Source organism: Leucopleurus acutus (genome assembly GCF_964270905.1).
Source record: "Leucopleurus acutus genome assembly, chromosome: 9".
Lineage (NCBI taxonomy): Eukaryota > Metazoa > Chordata > Mammalia > Artiodactyla > Delphinidae > Leucopleurus > Leucopleurus acutus.
The window spans coordinates 108,396,663-108,415,391 of NC_139144.1; the positions used below are offsets into that span (position 1 = coordinate 108,396,663).

The 18,729-nt window shown below is 53.0% G+C and overlaps 1 protein-coding gene across 1 annotated transcript in view; it reads right to left on the reverse strand.

Moving 5' to 3' along the window:
- The window catches only part of PTPRN2 (protein tyrosine phosphatase receptor type N2), a gene marked incomplete at both ends in the record, with an annotated part of 672,304 nt that overhangs the window by 605,844 nt on the left and 47,731 nt on the right, over positions 1 to 18,729 (reverse strand). The window contains one exon of the mRNA XM_082845910.1: positions 16,026 to 16,076. Coding sequence (XP_082702036.1) covers positions 16,026 to 16,076 — 51 coding nt within the window. The remainder of the gene's footprint in view (positions 1 to 16,025; positions 16,077 to 18,729) is intronic.

The window sequence follows — 18,729 nt, forward strand, 5'->3', positions numbered from 1 at the left end:
GTGTTCACAGCAGCCTTCCTATGACAGCCAAACACTGGAAACACCCCAAACACGGCCCACTCATCGACAGAACAGGACTCAGCAACAGAAGAACAAACGTCTGAGGCGGGAGGTGTGGGCCAGAGAGGGCCGAGGTGAAGGGCGGTGCGGACGGCCCAGGTGGAGAGAAGCTCAGGACCCCACGTTACTTGGGGTGTAGCGTACAGAGAGGGAGACACACAACCCTGAGTGCGCATCTCGGTGGATTTTCGTGCATCACACAGAATTTAAGGAAGGGGTGAGCTGCATGTTGGTGGTGGGCAGAGAAGGCATGGGGGTGGGGAGGGTCTGCTCCATCCTCAGGTGAGCCCACCAGGCAGCCAGGGACTTCTTGAGGACAACGCAACACTGCAGGGAGGGGCCAGGACCTGCCTGGTGACCAGACCCCCGCCCCAACTCTGTCAGATTGGCCCCTCAAGGACTTAAAACCCTGGTCATCTTGATAAAGCCAGTGCACATCTGGACCACAGCCCGGGTAATCACTATTCTAACGCATCCATTAATCTTGTACTACTTCCAATCTCTTCACCACGTTACGCTGCTCAAAACACTGGATTCTTGACCTTGAGCTGGCCTGACTGTTACAGACCCAGAGCAGTGGGAGGTCTGGGGAGCCTGAGGTCTGTCCAGACCGATCCCACCACTGAGAGCCCTTCAGGCAATCACGCTTTCCCCCTCCTTCTCTCCAAGCACTCTCAGAGGATCAGTTCTATTCTAAGCAAAAATCAGAGCTGTTATTTTTTTTCCAAGATGGAGGAAGAAAACAGGAAAGCAAAGGGTCCTCCTGTCAAACCTCACAGCAGGGAGCTGAGGAAGAGTCCTCCCCCACCCCACGGTGGAAGGTGACTGAGCCGGTGAACCTCCTCCTTGGAGATGAAAGAAGAACCTTCTCCTTGGCCACAGGGCCAGCCTCCCTCTCCCTCTCCCTCTCCCGCCCCCGCCCTCCTAATAAAGCCCACAGGCCGGCCACAGCCTGATTTCCACAGAGTCTCACCCACGCAGCATCACCAGTTTCCAGTCTCTGGGATTTCTTCCAATTCTGAGAACAAGTTTAAAACCCCGTTAACAAAACTGATTTCGAGCCAAATGAATCAAGGGGAGGCCCCTCCGCAGATCGTTTTCTCTTATTCATGAAAGTGAAAGCAACCAAGACCCTCCCAGCTGATGGGTTCCCTGGCCCAGGGTTTCTCCAGGGTCTGGGCGAGCGCGAGGCTCCTGGCTCATTCTATCACCGGAATCTGGTTTCAGAGCAAAAAGACAACACCAGTCACCAGCTTGCCCAGCTGGTACCACCAGCCCCCGCTCGGCTCCTGCAAAGGTGCTCGCGACGCGGTTATTCTCACTTCAACACCCATCTCACCATAAACGACCATTTCCTCACTTTTGCCGACATCATGAAGGGTTCACAAGTAGCAAATCGAGAACTTGCCCCTTGAAGGCCCATGATGGTGATCCCCCCGTGCTTCTGTGCAGCTGTGGGAAGCAAATGATGATTCAGTTGGAGGAACAGTGGGGCACCCCCGGGTCTAGATTCTGCCGCGTTCACCCAATTTAACATCTAAGTGACCAAGTTTACCACCTGTTAAATGAGAACGAAATTATCTCAGGAGAAAAGAATCGCTCAGGAATGTTGCAGAAATCCAAGAAGATAACGTGTGAAAACACTCAGAAAAGTACATAACCCGATGCAAACACACTGCTATCACATAACCCTGTTTCAGTTACAGAAGAGACGTGCGGGGCATTAACCCTCTTGGACTCCCTCACAAGCTCTGAGCCCGGGGAACAGACCAGGGCATGTTTCAAAACAACCCCACGCCAAGCCTGACCTCGTGAAAATCACCCCTGCGTTGGAGACCTCTGCCATCACCCAGCCGTCAGCTGACACTCAACAGACCCACCCCTGCGGAACCTGTGTGCCCAAGGGTCCCAGGACGGGCAGACGGCACCTCTGAAACAGAGGCTCACCCTGGGATGGCCCCGGCTGCTGACAGCTGACCGTCGTGTGTCTGCCCAACGCCCCTGTGGTGGAGCCGGCTGGGTGGAAATCAGCCCAGGGGCACCATTTAGACCATGGAAACTGACTGCAAATCAACACACCCCCGGCCAGAGCTGGTTGTTGAACATTTACCAACACACCACTGGCTGAAACACTGAAATTCCCACATGGTTACCTAGAGATCAAAGAAGAAAAAGAAAAGTTTTTTTAAATATATCATCTCTAGAACTCAAGTTTAGTATAAAATTTTGCTTTAAAAATAGTCCTGTGCTTTTCACAGTGGCGTGACCACTGGCACACGCCCCTCATCTAGCCTCTGGTCGCGGCTGAAAACATCAACAGCTCGTGACCCCCAACGCCAGCTCCCAATCTCTTCCAACGCCTCCAGCAAAGTGAACCAAAACTGAACGAGGACGTAGCACATTTCTCTCAAGATCGCAGCAATTCTAGACTCAGAGTCCTACTAACAGAGAAGGGGCAGCCACGAAATACATTAAAACTTTAAAACCCTTCCTGCCACAAACCCACGTCCGTCCTCTGAAGAAACTGTGTCTGTAAAAAGCTGTTTCACAGGGTGGGCGTCCCCAGGGCCGGGAGGCGCGAGCCCACTCCTGGGACAGCTCCGTGGAGGCGGGCCGATCCCGCCCCAGAGCAGACAGGGCGAATGCGACCACGGGGTCTGCGCCCCAGCAGGGGCTGCTGCCGCTGGGAGAAGGCCACACCCTGCAGACTGGACCACACTGCTGCAGCCCTGCCCCCGCTGGCGACACGTTTATAATCGCCGTGGCAACTGGACCGGGCGGGGGAGAGGAAAGGGTTCCCAGCTCCCAGCAGGGGATGCTTCCTAAAGTGCAAAAATGCATCCCCAGACGCAGGGCTCCAGAGAAGGGCACGGTCGTAGGCTCAGGAGATCTAGGGTGGTTTGAAATGAGCTAATTAAAACTCCAATCTTGGCTTCCAAAGACAGCTCAGACCATCCAACTGTCTAACAGTTGATAATGATAAACTGAAAAAAAAATATTGTTTTAAATATTAATGTAGGAAAAAACAGGTTGCCATAAATATCTTAAAAACCAAATGTTTTAGGCACTTGAAAGGAAAAGAAACAAACTGCAGAGCAAATACCAGTCCAACATAAACCTCAAATAGTGACACTTCTTGGCTCTGATACAATCTGCTTGGCTGAACTCACTCCACCCAGGCCCCAGATGCTCCTGTACAATAGCGCTCCTCTTCACATTGCTGACATTCTTAGGCAGACACAAGATCCAGTGCTTACAAGACCCCAACCCAAACCGCAGCATAAACAAATCAGCAGAGACTCAGGCCAGAAAGAAAGCCCTGGTGAGCGCGGCTACCGGGGTGTGGATGCGGGTTCTCACCCCCGCAGCCCCCGCCCACCTGCACAGCAGGCAGTGCTGCCCACTGGCAGCTGGCCGTTCATCCCAGGGGAAGAGGCACAGGGCCTCTGGACTCCACACACGGAATCTGCTCATTCATCAGGAAGCTATTACACACCGAGATCACCGGCGGATCCATGGACCCTGGACCCTGTAGGAGACACTGTCCATAACTGGCCCTTCGAGTTAACTTTCCCCCAGAGAAAGCTCTCAACAGCTCTGGTTTGGATATAACAGAAAACCCGAAAATAGGCTTCATCTACTAGATAACTCCTTATCCTCTACTGTCTTCGCAGTTAGAGATTTTGAAGGGTTAATTCGAGTAATTGGTAAATCAATCTAGAAACAGGGACAAAAGGGGAAACAGTATTTCAAGAGCGTCTCCATACACACGCACATCCCCAGCCGGGGCACTGTCCTCAAAGCCGGTGGCCCACCTGTGAGATGGAGACACCGCCTCACATTCTTGTTAATTCCTCCTTGGGGCGGGGGAGGGCCCACCAGGTGGAGGTGAAGACCCCCGGCAGGGCGACACCTGAGGACGGGTGGGCAAGGCGGCAGCGGGGCTGTGGCGGTAGGACGGGCTGCGTGGCTGGAGGATGAGGCCTGGCGGAGGACGTCCTGGAGAGGCCTGGCGAGGCGAAGGCCCCCAGTGGGACAGTTTAACTGTTCCCTGTGGACGCACGATGACCGGGCAACTGGGAACTGCAGCAGGTCACCTCTGTGCCCTGGGAGCAGGGGACAGGGCACGGGGCCTTGGACCGTTACCCTGAAATTCCAAGGGGTGGGGTGCACTCAGTTGAGCCTAACCGAGTCTGGCGGTGGGCGCCCCGGGACGGGCTAAGCGAGGCTCGTCGGGCAGTCTGCTGGGGAAGAGGTGCGGGGATAGGCACGCTCAGAGCCACGCTGTGCAGGGACGAACCCCCAGGACTTTGCTTCCTTAACGCCCTGGCTCAAGGGAAGACCACAGACGGCTAGGCCTGAAACTACACTTTCACGTGTACCCTCTCGCTGTTTATTCAGAATAAAACACCCCCGTCGTTTCCCAGTATTGATTACAGTAGTTACAAAGCCACACCAGATACGACACATTAGGGTCGCATCGACGATGCTGACGCGGCACCCCATGAAGACGCAAAGAAGCAGAGTCCTCAGCTTCCGACGTATGAATGTCTTTTAATCCCCCGATAACTGCCAGCCCAGGTGCCGGAAGAAGCAGCCCGTATCTTCCTGGAAATTCAGGGCCCAGAGCCGCTAAGCGGGAGGGGCTGCCTGGCGACCTGCCGACCGCCCCGGAGCTGAGAGGAAGGAAAGCGGGTCACTTCCGGGTGCAGCTTCCTGCTTCCCGAGCGGCAAGGAGGTAAGAGGAGGAGAGAGGAGCCGGGTCCTGCCCCTCCCGCCTCCCCTGCAGGAGCCCAGCCTGGGGGACAGGCGCAAAGGGCTCTTCGGAGCCCTGGGCGCCTACGGCCGTGCCCGCGCTCTGAGCACGCGTGTGCGTGCGGCGGGCACGCAAATGCGCAGAATCAATTTTAACGCATCTCCAGTCATTCACGTGAGGCTCAAAATTGCATTTCTTTTCCTGTTAACATGCCAAATTAAACTCCGCTTCACACCATTTAACTCAGTAATTAATTCCCATTCCCTCTGAGTTTTGATTAATTGGGATTTGGGAGCGGAACAAGCCTCCCGGCCACGCCGAGGGATGCAGTCCCACACCTCTGGGCTCCGGGGCTGCAGCTGGGGCCGTGGTCCTGCCCACAGAGCAGCCTCGGATGACACAGATGCTCCCATCACAGCACAGAACAAAGGTGGTGAGACCGTTCAGACATGCTCCCTGCTAGACCGTTTTCCTGAGGAAACGCCGGGCACGTTCCACGTCAGCATACACAGGAAACAGGCTGGCAGGGCGCACAGCAACTGGTAAAAGCCGTTGCCTCTCGGTGGGCTGAGATGCGGTGGACGCGGGGGTGTGGAGAAAACACTTCACTTTTTATTCTATGTATTTCCAAACTGCTCATTTTTAATGAGAATGTATCCAAGTATTATCAGTATAATCCACTTTGAATCAATACACGATAAGCCAAAAAGAGAAAAGCAGGTAAATACTGCAGGAACTAACGTTTTCCTTTTTTATACAATGAGACTTTGCTGCCATCTTCTATCATCACAATAACGCAGAAGTGGGCTCAGGAGTAACAATGATGCTCTGCTTCTCAAGGGAGCCGAGTGCTGACCGCTGCCCACTGTCCTGTGTGCACACACCACACGCGGTGTGAAAACTTGAGAAAGAGATAAGAGAATTGCTTACGTGGAAGAAACAGAATGGAGCTGTGGTGTTATCTTCAGGGAAATTTTTATTGTGTCCTTTATTCTTTTCTTTATTTCCAGATTTTGTAAGTTATAATTAGGAAAAAGAAAGTCTTTATTTTTAAAAATCCACTCAACAGATGTGAAGATAAGCAGTGAGAATTTACACGCTGTAACTCAATGCAGAATTAGACTTTGCCATTTCCTCCTTGATCTCCAACAATCTCCTTCCTTCTGCCAACTGCCACAGACGACGCCCGTGAGTCAGGTGACACGCTGGGCCCCAACCTTGGAGCTTGTGGTGAGGGAGGTGCACACATGCACCTTGCTCAGGGCAGAGAAGGAGGGGGTTCTAAATCAACCAGGAAGACTTCCTGGAAGAGGAGATTTTTGGCGTTGTCACTAACATTCAATTAAATGGGGTATGTCCGCTAGAAAATGACAAAAGACACAATTTTATTTCTCATAAGCTTTGTTTTAAATAAGCTTCACAGCATGGTAATCCTTCTTAAGGACTCTGGGAGTGCTTTACTACCTGACAGTATGTCTCTGCAAAAACTGGTACACTAGAAAGTTCTGGAAACCATCGCCATTTACATTTTATGGGTAATACATATTTGGTTCCCATTTTCTACCCTCCGAACAGCTATTCAGCTTTAAACCAACACACATAAGTAAGCATGTTGTTGACTCAGGAGAAGGCGCCAAACTCTCCATTAAAGCAAAACTAAAACAGACAAACATCTTTGCCCTCAGTAATGCGCCCCTTCTGTAAGTGTCAAGGGCTCTGGACAGACTTTTACAGGCGCACAGCCCCTCGTTCCACAGCTCTGGTTCTCAAACGCACCGACCCGGATGTGGGCGTCCCCTCATTTCTTCCCCATCACCAGGGACGCCTGTGGACGGCCAGAACGGCTCTACGCTCTCCACCCAGAACCCTCGAGGCTGTATGAGAAGGAGGGCGGGTTAGCCCCACCTGGTGCTGCCCCTCCTATCACAGGTGGGCAGCAGCCTGGTCCACGCAGCAGGTGTGGATGCAGCTGCATTCAGATGCTGCTTGCAGAGGACTCGCCTTGGCGTCACGTGTCACATGAAAACCCTCCAGCGGGACAAACTGAGCTTGGATGGGGAACCCTACTTTCTCTCCTTAGAGCTCAACAGACGTGTAAAACGGAATCCAACGCTGGAGCAGGGGGTACAGGAGGGCTGTTGAGGGCAGAGGCGGACCCTGCAGCGCGGGATGGGGGAGAGGAGGGCCCCCCCGTCTCCCCTGCCAACCGCCGCGTCCAGCCGCACTTGGCCAGCTTCTCCAAGCCCCTCCTCCTCTGCTTCCCCATCCGCAGCCGGCAGGACCCATGCTCACACCCGTGTTAGGGTCTGGTCCCGGGAGGCAGGCAGGCCCTCAAGCAGGTTCCAGAAATGCCTTTTCCGGGACGAGCGCAAGTCCTGTGCGTCACCCCAACCAGCAGAGAATCCGAGTGAGGGCCCGACTCGGCACAGCAACGTAGCCCATGTGCCGTGCCTGTCCGTGGCCAGGATGGAGGTCGCACCTGGGGGCAGAAAGCGAGAAGGCCAGGCCAACAGGGGCCACGGCAGGTGGGCACTGCTGGGCAGGAACCCATGAGAGAGGCAAGGAGTAGGGTGGGTGGGCAGGAGTGCTCTGTGCGCTAACCCCACGACAGGTGCCATCTGACCAGCGCCCCCTGTGGGTCCAGGGCATGTCCTTGAAGAGGAAGTGCTGTGCTCCCAGCAACTGCATGGATCAGGAAAGGACCCCTCACTCAATGGACCGCCACCGTTCATCTCCAACAGGCCTCCGTGTCTGGATGCAAACTGTCCAGAAATCAGTAAATACTTTCTGCATGCGCATGATAGCAGACCCCTAGCAGAGGAAAGGCAGTACTTCGAGACTCCTCGACAAACTTCAACCGAGAAGGGAAGTTAAAACACAAACCCTTGAAAACAACTCCAGGCACTGAGACCCGTGGCAGGACAAGGTAGGTGTTCTGGTGAACAGCAGGAGGGAAAGATCAGCGGGTGCAGGAACCGCAGGAGGAGGGGGCGGGGCTGGACGAGGGAAGACGCCCGGGAAAGGAAGGAGCGCGAGAACAGCGCGGAAGGCAACCCGGTGAAGGGAGGCCACCTTAAAGGTAACCCGGCGGCGGCAGCCACGTGGCAAATGACCTCAAAAGCTCGCACTGGCCTTAGGGGTCTAGACGCGACTCTGTGGGAAGAGAGGCACTGAGGACCGCAGTCGAAGTGGGTGGGACGCACGGAGGGGGAGGGGACTTGGGGGCAGGTCCACTGGTCAGGAGGGAAGTGCAGCAAAGCAGCAGCACGGGTCCTTGTGAGCAGGAAACGCAGAGAATCAGAAGATACTGCAGAGGGGGAGCTGGCAGGACTGCGGGTCGCGGTGCATGAGGGGCCCCTTAGATCTAGGGCGACAGACGAAAAGGACAACTTTAAAGAGCAAACTGAAATAATTCTGGCCATTAGAGAACAAATGTAAGTGTTCCAGAAGTGACTCGAGAGAAAGAGATTAAGTCATCCTGGAACAGATTACAGAAAAGAGAGTTTGTTTAGGTGTAATCCCATAGGTATACTAAATGTTAGGAAAGCAGGTTTCCAAATTTTTTAAAAGTAGATTTGATTCCATGGCCAATAACTCGAAATGGGAGACAGTCAAAAAACAGATGTTATGTCCTAAAAATAAATGCTGAAGGTCTAATTATCAATTACTCCATACATAAAGAAAAAAGGAAATCAAATTTGCAAAGATGTTTTAAAAGATCGTGCTTCGGCTGAGAAGTGAGATGTTTGCTTTCACGCCTGCCATGGGAGCACAAATCAGGACCGCGTGATAGAAGCCGGGTTGCCGGCACACGCCACGAGCCGCCAAAGCCCCGCAGACCACGACCCAGTACTCTGGGTATGAGGATATATTCTAGGAAGCCAATGCAAACTACTACTGAAAACCTTAGGCACAAAGCCCTTCTTTGCTATGACACTTATATTAATTTAAACAACAGTGGATGTATCCTCAATATTAAAATCCATGGAAATGCTCTTTAAAGTTATGTTACACCCACATGATTTGAATATTAGGCAGATATTAAAGAGAAGGTCTGCAAACAGTTATTCGTAGCATCAGAAAATGCAGGTTTAGACTACTGACTGCTCAGGATACAAAACTGTAGGTTTAATATGCTGGCGACTATGCAGAAATCTGCACAGGAAAAAAGGCTGGAGCACTTCCATTAAACTATTGACACAGAGGCTTCCCCTGGGCAGTGACTTCTACTTTCCTCATATTTTCTTTCGGCTTTTGAAACTTTTTAATATGAGCCCGTCTCTATTAAAAGAAGAGAAGTGGGAGGAAATGACTAAAGAAATCAGGAAGGAGAAAGCAGAGGCACCAGAGCGCGGGGTGAGCACCCGGGAGAGGCGTGGGGACGCGCGCACACCCAGGGGGCAAGTTCACGTTTCTCCTCGGGGAAGGTGGGGAAACCTCAAGGGCAGGAAAACACTCCACCTGGTCACTCCCTGGTCAGCTGGCCAAGGCTGAGCCGTGCTGCGATGACAACATCCCCATAGCTCAGTGAGCCGGGCCAGCTCGGTGTGCGTGCAGAGTCTGTGGCTCTGCTGCAGGGACTGAGACTCCCCTCTGGACCCGGGTGGTCGTGGCAAAAGCAGCTGCTCATGGGGCAGTGGCTGTGGCACCACTCAGGGTTCGCTCCCAGGAGGGGGCTCCTCCACACACGAAGCTCTCCTGCGGCCAGGACACTCCATCTTCCCCAAGCCCCTCCTCCACGGAAAGGGCAGGACATCATCAAGAACTGAGGACACAGTGAAGTGAGGATATAAGACTGAATGGCCGAGGACACAGCAGGAGAACTGTGCTTCCTTAAAGGAATCGCTTCTCTGATGCAGACAAATGGACTCCCAGGATACTTGAAAACTCCCCCAGGTTACAAATGGCGGCCCCTCCATCTGGGCCAACTACAGACAGATGGGCACAACTTCTCTCCCAGGATTCAGGAAGTTTTCAAGGAAAATCCTGCTCAATGGGCCCAGAGCAACGTGGATCACAGAAAGCACTAGGGCTACCCCCAAACTGACCAACTTCAGAGTATCCAAATCCTGAATTTCTTCCTGATCCTTTGCAGCCGTGTGATGGGTCTCATCTGTAGTCTCCACCACAGCAAGCTCAGCGAGGGCTTCTGTGGGAAAGCGGGCAAGACGAGGGCTGACTGGCCACTGGTCCTCATTGCCCAGCACGGGGACCTCCTCAGACACACCCCCAGGGCCCTGAGCAGAGGCCGACCTGCAAACACCGCGGCTGAACTCCCAAGAGCATGCTTCAGGAATTGGAATAGCCCAAGAGAAGCAAGAGAATGGTCCACTGGTGAAGATCAAAACCCGCAGACTTGGCCTCTACATCTTGCTGATAAAACGATCCTCAACATCTTTATCCAAGATTCAAAGCGCCATGAACCTGAGACTTATCCAGACAAAACTATTATCAGCCTCTACCTCCCTGGAGTCTAGAAGCCCAATCAGGATGTCACCGTCAAGTGAAGAACCAGTAATCTGATCGTTCCTCAGTGCTGCTTTTATTACCTGAACAGCAGAAGCCACACAGGGGCATCATCTTCCTGGAAGGGGGTGAAAACGGCTTTCACAAAGTGGGGTTTGTAAAGCCATTCCATGGGAATCCCATTAAGCGCCGGAAATCGGCCTTAAGAGCCGGAATGCCGAGCCCACCCTCGGGGCAGCCCCTCCGCACAGAGCCAGCAGCCTCAGAACGTCTAGATCACATGGGCCTTTTCAGGCTCTCCGGGTGGCCCATGATTCATACTGTGTTGATTTTATTGCTGTTACCTAATCTCTTTTTCAAACTGACTGTACTTTTTCATAGTCTCCAAGTTGTCAAATTAAAGCATCTTATTATTCTATATTTTCCAGTGCAATAAAACAGAATAGCTCCGTTTATCAAATTTGCCAGGGCATGCTGGGTACGCCAGTAGATCACAACCAGCAGCTGACAAACCCAGCTTGTGGTCGCTAAACACAAAAATGAAAAAAAAAGAAAAATGTTCTGAGAGCTTCCAACAAAAATACTGATTTGGTCTGCTTCTTTCAGACCTCAAGAAAGCTTTAGAAGGAAAAGAAGAAAAAAGGGAGGGAGGAGGGAGGATGGTTCCTTCACGTGCTCGGGGCCCAGGGGCCTGTGCTGCTGGGGACCGGCAGCTGCATTTCTGAGACCCCAGAAGGGCCAACTCAAGAAAGAGGCAGTGGGTGGCCCGGGACCTGACCCCAGGCCTCGTCCAGATCCGGAGGCCCGCCAGCCCAGCCGGGCCCAGTGAGGCTCTTGCTGTGGCGATGGACGCTGTTTAGGGGAGCGAGGCGGCCGTCCTAGAGGTCCCTCCCCAGCCCCAGCGTTTGCTTCTCCACCCCTGGCCCCACTAGTGTTCATCGCTGGACTTAGGGGCTGTTTTGTGCCCAGGTTCTCGTCCAGTTGCCCACCCAGTGTTAACCCCACCTGAAGACCATCAGCTACCATCTGTCCTCCTGCCCACCCACCTCAGACACCCAAGACATTTCCACCAAGAAGCTTCCATCTGAGGCCAGAATGGGGTCTTAGGCCTCCCCCAGGGCCGCCCTCTGCATGGGAGCTGGGGGCTTGGCTAGAGCCCTGGCCTGCACAGGTCAGCACCCCAGGCAGCAGGCCTTAACCAGACCTGCCTTTCTTTTCTTTTTCTACAAGCTTATTTATTTGTTTTTGGCTGCGTTGGGGTCTTTGTTGCTGCACGTGGGCTTTCTCTGGCTGCGGTGAGCGGGGGCTACTCTTCGTTGCTGTGTGCCGGCTTCTCATTGCAGTGGCTTCTCTTGTTGCTGAGCACGGGCTCTAGAGCACAGGCACAGAAGTTGTGGCGCACGGGCTTAGTTGCTCCACGGCGTGTGGGATCTTCCTGGACCAGGGCTCGAACCCGTGTCCCCTGCATTGGCAGGCGGATTCTTAACCACTGCGCCACCAGGGAAGTCCAAGATCTGCCTTTCTAAATCAGACTCTGAAATGTCTTTATAAGATTAGTTTTATTACAAAAGTAACACGATTGCTTTAGTAAATGAAGCAACGCAAAGGCACTTAAACGTAAGTTAATGATCCTCCCGTCCACACCCGCTCCAAACTGTCCCTAGTTCCCCAAAAAGATACCAGTGGTCCTCTTCACACCCTTCTTCCTGGGATCCCCCATACACACCCGCCCCAAACTGTCCCTAGTTCCCCAAAAGGATACCAGTGGTCCTCTTCACACCCTTCTTCCTGGGATCCCCCCATCCACACCCGCCCCAAACTGTCCCTAGTTCCCCAAAAGGATACCAGTGGTCCTCTTCACACCCTTCTTCCTGGGATCCCCTCATCCACACCCGCCCCAAACTGTCTCTAGTTCCCCAAAAAGATACCAGTGGTCCTCTTCACACCCTCCTTCCTGGGATCCCCTCATCCACACCCGCCCCAAACTGTCCCTAGTTCCCCAAAAGGATACCAGTGGTCCTCTTCACACCCTTCTTCCTGGGATCCCCCCATCCACACCCGCCCCAAACTGTCCCTAGTTCCCCAAAAGGATACCAATGGTCCTCTTCACACCCTTTTTCCTGGGATCCCCTCATCCACACCCGCCCCAAACTGTCTCTAGTTCCCCAAAAAGATACCAGTGGTCCTCTTCACACCCTCCTTCCTGGTCATACAGGGAGGGGGAAATGCAGATACATAGATGGGCTTTCCCAGAAAATTACATCATATTATAACCACTGCTCTGCAACTTACTTTTTCTACTTACTATATAATGGACATTTTCCTGGTCAGAAAATAGACATTTTACACATTTTTAAGTATCTTTATAATATTCCATACCATAGATCCACCATAATTTATGAAACCATTACCATAAACCATTCCCACATCACTGGATTTACAGCTGTCGTGCGTTTTTGCCACTATAAATACTGTTGGATGCCTTTGCTTTTATATGTGTGAATCTCAAAAATAAATCAAATTATCAGCGTATTTTTCATTCGGTAAATATTGCCAGATTACATTCTGAAAGAACGTCACCAAACATACTGACCATCTAAGCACGTCAGTGCCCATTTCCCTGTGTTCTCACCCGCACTGGATGTTATTCATCTTTTAAGTGTTGGCAATCTGATGGGTGTGGTTTATAATTATATTTCCTTAATTACTATTGAAGGTTAACATATTTTCACAATTTCCTCTTCTGTAAATTACTATATTCACATCTTCACCCACCTTCCTATGGAATTCTTTGCCTTTTTCTTATAATGTGTAAGAGTTCTTTGTAGTTAAGAATCCAAACCCTTGGTCTGCCATGTTGCTAATGGTTTTCCCAATCTGTGTATCTTTTTTATAACTGTGGCAAACTATACACAATCTGTGCCATCGTAACCCCTGTTAAGTGTACAGCTCAGTGGCATTAAGTACATCCACACTGCTATGCAGCATCGCCACCATCCACCTTGAGAACTTTCTCATCTTCCCAAACTGAAGCTCTGCCCCCACTGAACACGACTCCCCATCCCCCCTCCCAGCCCCTGGTGCCCCCCACCCATTCCACTTCCTGTCTCTACTAATCTGCTCCTCTCGGGACCTCAAATGAGTGGAATCATTAAGTATCTGTCCTTTTGTGACTGGTTTATTTCACTCAGCATCGTGCTCTCCAGGTTCACCCATGTTGTAACACGTGTCAGAACGTCCCTGCTTTTTCAGGCTGGATAATGTTCCCGTGTGTGGATGAGCTACACTTTGTCTATCCATTCACATCAGTGGACAGTTGGGTTGCTTCCTGGCTACTGTGAGTAACGTTGCTGTAAACTTGGAGGCACAAATATCTGTTCTGAGTCCCTGTTTCCCTTTCTTTCGAGTATATACCCAGAAGTGGAATTGCTGGATCACACTGTAACTTTGTTTTTAATTGTCTGAGGAACCACCATAGTATTTTCCACAGCAGCTGCACCATTTTACATTCGCAGCAACAGTGCACAAGGGGCCCAATTTCCCCACATGCTTGACAACGCGTGTAATTTTCTGGGTTTTGTTTCTTTACAGTAGCCATCATAATAGGTGTGAGGCGGTGAGTCTATTTCTTTTGACTTTTCTTTATAAAGTATCTTATTCCATGCAAGCATTTTAATTGTGCTTGACAAGGCCTGTTGGGCTTTTTGAAAATATATATAAGGTTAGTAGGATCATATATTTCTACCTGTATCCCAAGAAAAGGGAGGGGAGAAGAGAGGGAGAGAGGGAGAGAGGGAGAGAGGGGGAGAGGGGGAAGAGGGAGGGGGGGGGAGAGAGAGAGAGAAGAACCGAGTCTGACCGCAGAACACTCTGGACTCCACACACTGGCCCCGGGTGGTGTCCTGGCTGCCGGGCCACACTCTCTGGCCCACACCCACCTGCTGCCAGGGTGACTCGTGCAGTCGCTCGTGGGGAGCACAGATCCAGGACAGCACCACTTTGTGTCACTGCCTATCACCCCACGCTGCCATTTCACAGCTGGCTCTCAACTGTACTAGAGAACACATCAAATATTGCCTGTCTCCATAAATCAAGGCCTGTGTGTTTATACTTCCATTTAAATTGCTTTCCTTTTCCAAAGAACTCAAAGCTATTACGTTATATAATGTTAATGTAATTCCATGCCAGGGCGGCCAGCTGGGGTCAGGGAAGGAAAGCCTCCGAGGACAGCTGTGACTTCCAGGCCTGCTTTTCGTCAAGGACAAAGGGAGGGAACAGAGCTACAGCTTTTATCCTGTTGGGGCCACCCTGGTCTCCAATTAAATTAAACAGGCACACCTGTTTCCTTTATAATCAAACTTCACCAAGTCAGGGCAGATGACATATTTTTTTAATAAAATTATATTTAAAGCTGCCTCCAAATAAAAGCTTCAGGAGGTACCGTCGCAAGAAGCCACAGTGGGACCCAGAGAGAGGCCCGGCCGCGCGAGGTTGCACCCCGAGGCGCTCAGGCCGGACAGCCCTGCAGCGTCGCAAACCGGGACAGCTCTGGTCACAGAGGCCACACCCCAGCCCAGGCCACTGCTTGTCATGATTGAACAGAACCCCCCCACCCAAGCAAAGACACGAAACCGAACCATCCAGCCCGTCAGCAGTTCGTCCCCAGGGCACGCGAGCTGCCGGGACACAGGCACAAAGTTGTTCCCAGCCCTGAAATCCGCGCTCTCCGACCCAGGACCTTCTCACCCCGGAATGCCTGGCGCACCTGGTATTTGACCTTCAGCCCCTCAACAGTGTCCCCCGTGGGCCTGGCAAAGACCAGTGAGCTCAGCGAAGGTCAGGCAAAGGCCCCTTCACCCCGAGGGCCTCACTGCACTGGACAGAAGGGTCCCAGGGCCGCACGGCCTCCCAAGTTGGGTCCACCCACAAGCCCCGCGTGGCGCAGAGAGCCGGGTGGAGCCAGAGCGCCTGTGTCCGGCCAGGCAGGGAAAAATCCACCCCAAACACACCCATAATCTAACGACGGGGACGGGCAGTGAGGGAGAAGAAAGCCCGCCTCATGCTGGGCCACGATCGACGTGTGCAGTGCCCGGATCTGCTGCCAATCAAACAAGACGCTGGGTCTTCTTCTAAGGGGCAGCCCCTCTGAGCAAAGGCTCCAGAGCCCGGGCCTGGGAGGACACCCTGCTCTGACATTTTAGGTCCCCGCTTGTGGGCTACGAGCCCTACCGGAAAACACAAAGCACCAGACGTCTTCTCCTCCGCCTAATAAGAGAGGAAAAGAGGGGGCCGAAAGGATGAAGCTGCGGAAGAGGAGAGATGGGAAGAACTTGAGAGTCCCCAGATCAAGCAGCCCTACTCCGGAATTCTGGGTTCATGGAGCCTTAACTACTTTCACTGACACTAGTCTGAGCAGTCACCTGTAACTTTTAAATACAAACAAACAGCTTCCCATGAATCAGCTTAAAATACTGGGGTACAGGCACAGATAAAGATACGGACACACAAACACACGTTCACAGAAAGAACCTGTCTACTTCCATTAATTTCCCATTTCCTCTCCTTCTAGTAGTGTCCAGAGAAGCTTCAGCTCCACGACGCTCTTCGGAAGAATCAACAAACTCAGCCTCACCCAGAACCTTCGCTCCACACAGCGAAAAGCCACGCTTGGAGTCACAGTGGGCTGGTGGGACAGAGGCAAACCCACACCCTCAGCCATGTGTCCGGTGGCACCAGCACTTACCGTTCACGCAGGTCTCAGAGGGTGTGCACAGGCCATCCTCGAGTAAGCAGCCTGGGGAGGAAACACAAAGGAGAAAGGGGTCAGAGCCTCAGGAGGAGCCATGCAGCCCTCGGGGCCGTGGCATCTGCTGACTCCTGCGTCCCAGAGAAGCAGTGCAGACCTGCACGGGCTCTGAGGGTCTGGCCTTTTTGAGATGCTGCTGCATCATCTGGAAGCCAGAACAACGTGCCCCTGGCTTGAGTCAGTGAGAGGGAATAAATGCAGGCGCAGCTTCTCCATCAGGAGGATGGTCACCGTCATCCTGTCCCTTCTGGCAACGAGGAGGGGCCGTGTGCCCGAGGGGACCTTCCCGTGAGCGGCAGAGGGGGCACCGGGTGCGGGCCCTTCAGGCAGACACCTCGTGGCAAGCTCCCCGTCACGGCCAGGCCCACAGGGCTCTGTGAACATCATCGTTCGGGTAGCGCCCCTGAGTCCCTCTCTCAAACGTCCTAACACCCGCTACGTGCACGCCCGAAATGGACAGGCAGCCTGCGTTTGTGGCCAACGAATGGGAAAGAGGAAGGAGAGAGGCACACGCACCATAAAGAGACCAGAACGTGAAGCGAGCGTGACGCCAGACAAGTTCACCCACAAGCGGGGGGCAGGGGAAGGGCCCAGAAGGCGGGCCTCCTGCTCTGCCTTCAAGTACATCTGCGACGCAGGGAAAGGACAAGAGCAAATCCATCCCCAGTGGGGTGACCCGGTCAGGCGAGGGTGTGAACAATGGGAACAACAGAGTGGTCCTCAGGGCGCCGCCCCCTCTGCCGCTCACGGGAAGGTCCCCTCGGGCACACCTGCCCCAGCGGAGGGCCGTGAGCCAACGAGCGCCAGGTGTACCCTGAACACACCGCACCTTTCAGCGATGCAGAGAACACATTACTTTCAAAGCGTGATGCCTGCACTCCTGTTCCTCCAACTGACAAACTCCTATTTACCCACTGAGACCCAAGTCGATAGTACCCCCTGGAAACTCCCTTGACTAGGCTGGCCAATTAGTTCTGTCCAGGCATCCGCTGTAGGACTCTCCACATTGTATTGTGATGTCAACTTAAGGGCATAACTTCTCTGACTATGAGATTCTCAAGGTGAGGAACCTCATAAATTTATGTTTTTATCCCCTACCATTTCGTGAATGGCTACCCGTGTGTCTGGAGAACAGCAGGTGCTCAAGAGTAAACAGATGAGTGAAAGAGGATGACAAATAGAGGAATTAATCACAAGGGATTCACCCCCAGGGTCACTGTAAAGTTTCCAATCAGGGAACTGCTCTAAGATCCTACAGCTGAAGCACTCATTCCTTTAAACAGATACGGACTGAGGAAGGCCCAGAACCCGGATCCGCAGAGGATGCAAAATACGGTCCCAGAACCAAGGAAGAGAGTCTCACAGAGGATGGAACGGCCCAAATTCACGAGAATAAGGAGTCTCACCCTGCCCTTGTGACAACTGTCAGAGCCGGACCTTACAGTCCCCTCGTTGCAGAGGAGAAGCCCTAAGAGGCAGGCCCAGGGTGCAGACCCGCGGCGAGCTGGACAGTGCCCTGGGCCTCAGCTCAGAGCAGAGGTTCCATCCTCCTGAAACCTCATAACCTCACGAGAAACAGCGCTTCCTTCTTTAGTCTAGTTTCAACGCACACCTTTATCGCCTCCTTCACCGTGAACTGACCCCCGTGTTCAGCTCCCCTCTTCTCGCAGCTGCGCCCTCCTGTCCCACTCCCCGCTCCTTCCAGAGCCAGGCCGAGTGCGGGATAGGAGGAAAACACCCTAAGAGGGAAGCTGCGCGAATGCCCCCCCAAGACAGCCTGGCACAGGGAGACTTGGGGAAACTGAGTCCAGTCTGGTTCCCCCCAAAGCAGTGACCTCAAGGAGGTCACCTGGCCCCTCTGGTCTCAGCATCTCGATCACTGAAATCAGGGCCAGGTTAGCCAACCGCTAAGGCTCTGTTCATCCACCCAGAGGGAGACCCGCTCGGCTGGGTGACCAGAAGCAACGGCCAAGGGCCTTGCGAGAAGCCCGGGGCTCGGGCCGCCTCTCCCACGGCCCAGGCCCTCAGAGGGAGGCCGCTCTCCATTACCACCCAGGACGATCGCAGGAGACCTCAGAGGAAGACAGGACAGAGGGGCAAGGGCAGCCGCACGGCTCAGGCCAGAGACTCGCTCACAGTAAGAACTCTGTGCTTGTCACGTGGAAGCGGCAGGTGACACTGCTTGAAAAGGCATCAGGAAAATGCTTTATTCGCTCCCCGTCCTGCTGTAATCACGGCTGACAGTGAGATGCGATCTGAATGGGACGTGCATCACGATTCACTCTTGAATCCCAACCTGGGAACAAGAGCGTGCTATCAGAGTGTCCACCTGGCTTGGTCTACCCCAGGGAGCCGGAGAAAATGCGTCAGAGAGGCCGCCACCGGCAGCATGTCAAGTTATTTACGGCCAGAGCTGCAAATGCTGTGCACATCTCACCCAGCCAGGCAACATGCTAATTTGACTGCTAATTTACTTGTGTCGTTATTTGCACTAAAATTAAGAAAGACCGTATTTCATTTTAAATATCAGCCATAAACCATCAAGAGAGAAAGAAAGAGACATTTGTCTGACGGCGCTTGGTTTGGACAGAGTCCCGTCCCCAGGTCGGCGCTGCCCCCTCACCCTGGGCGGTCACCGCTC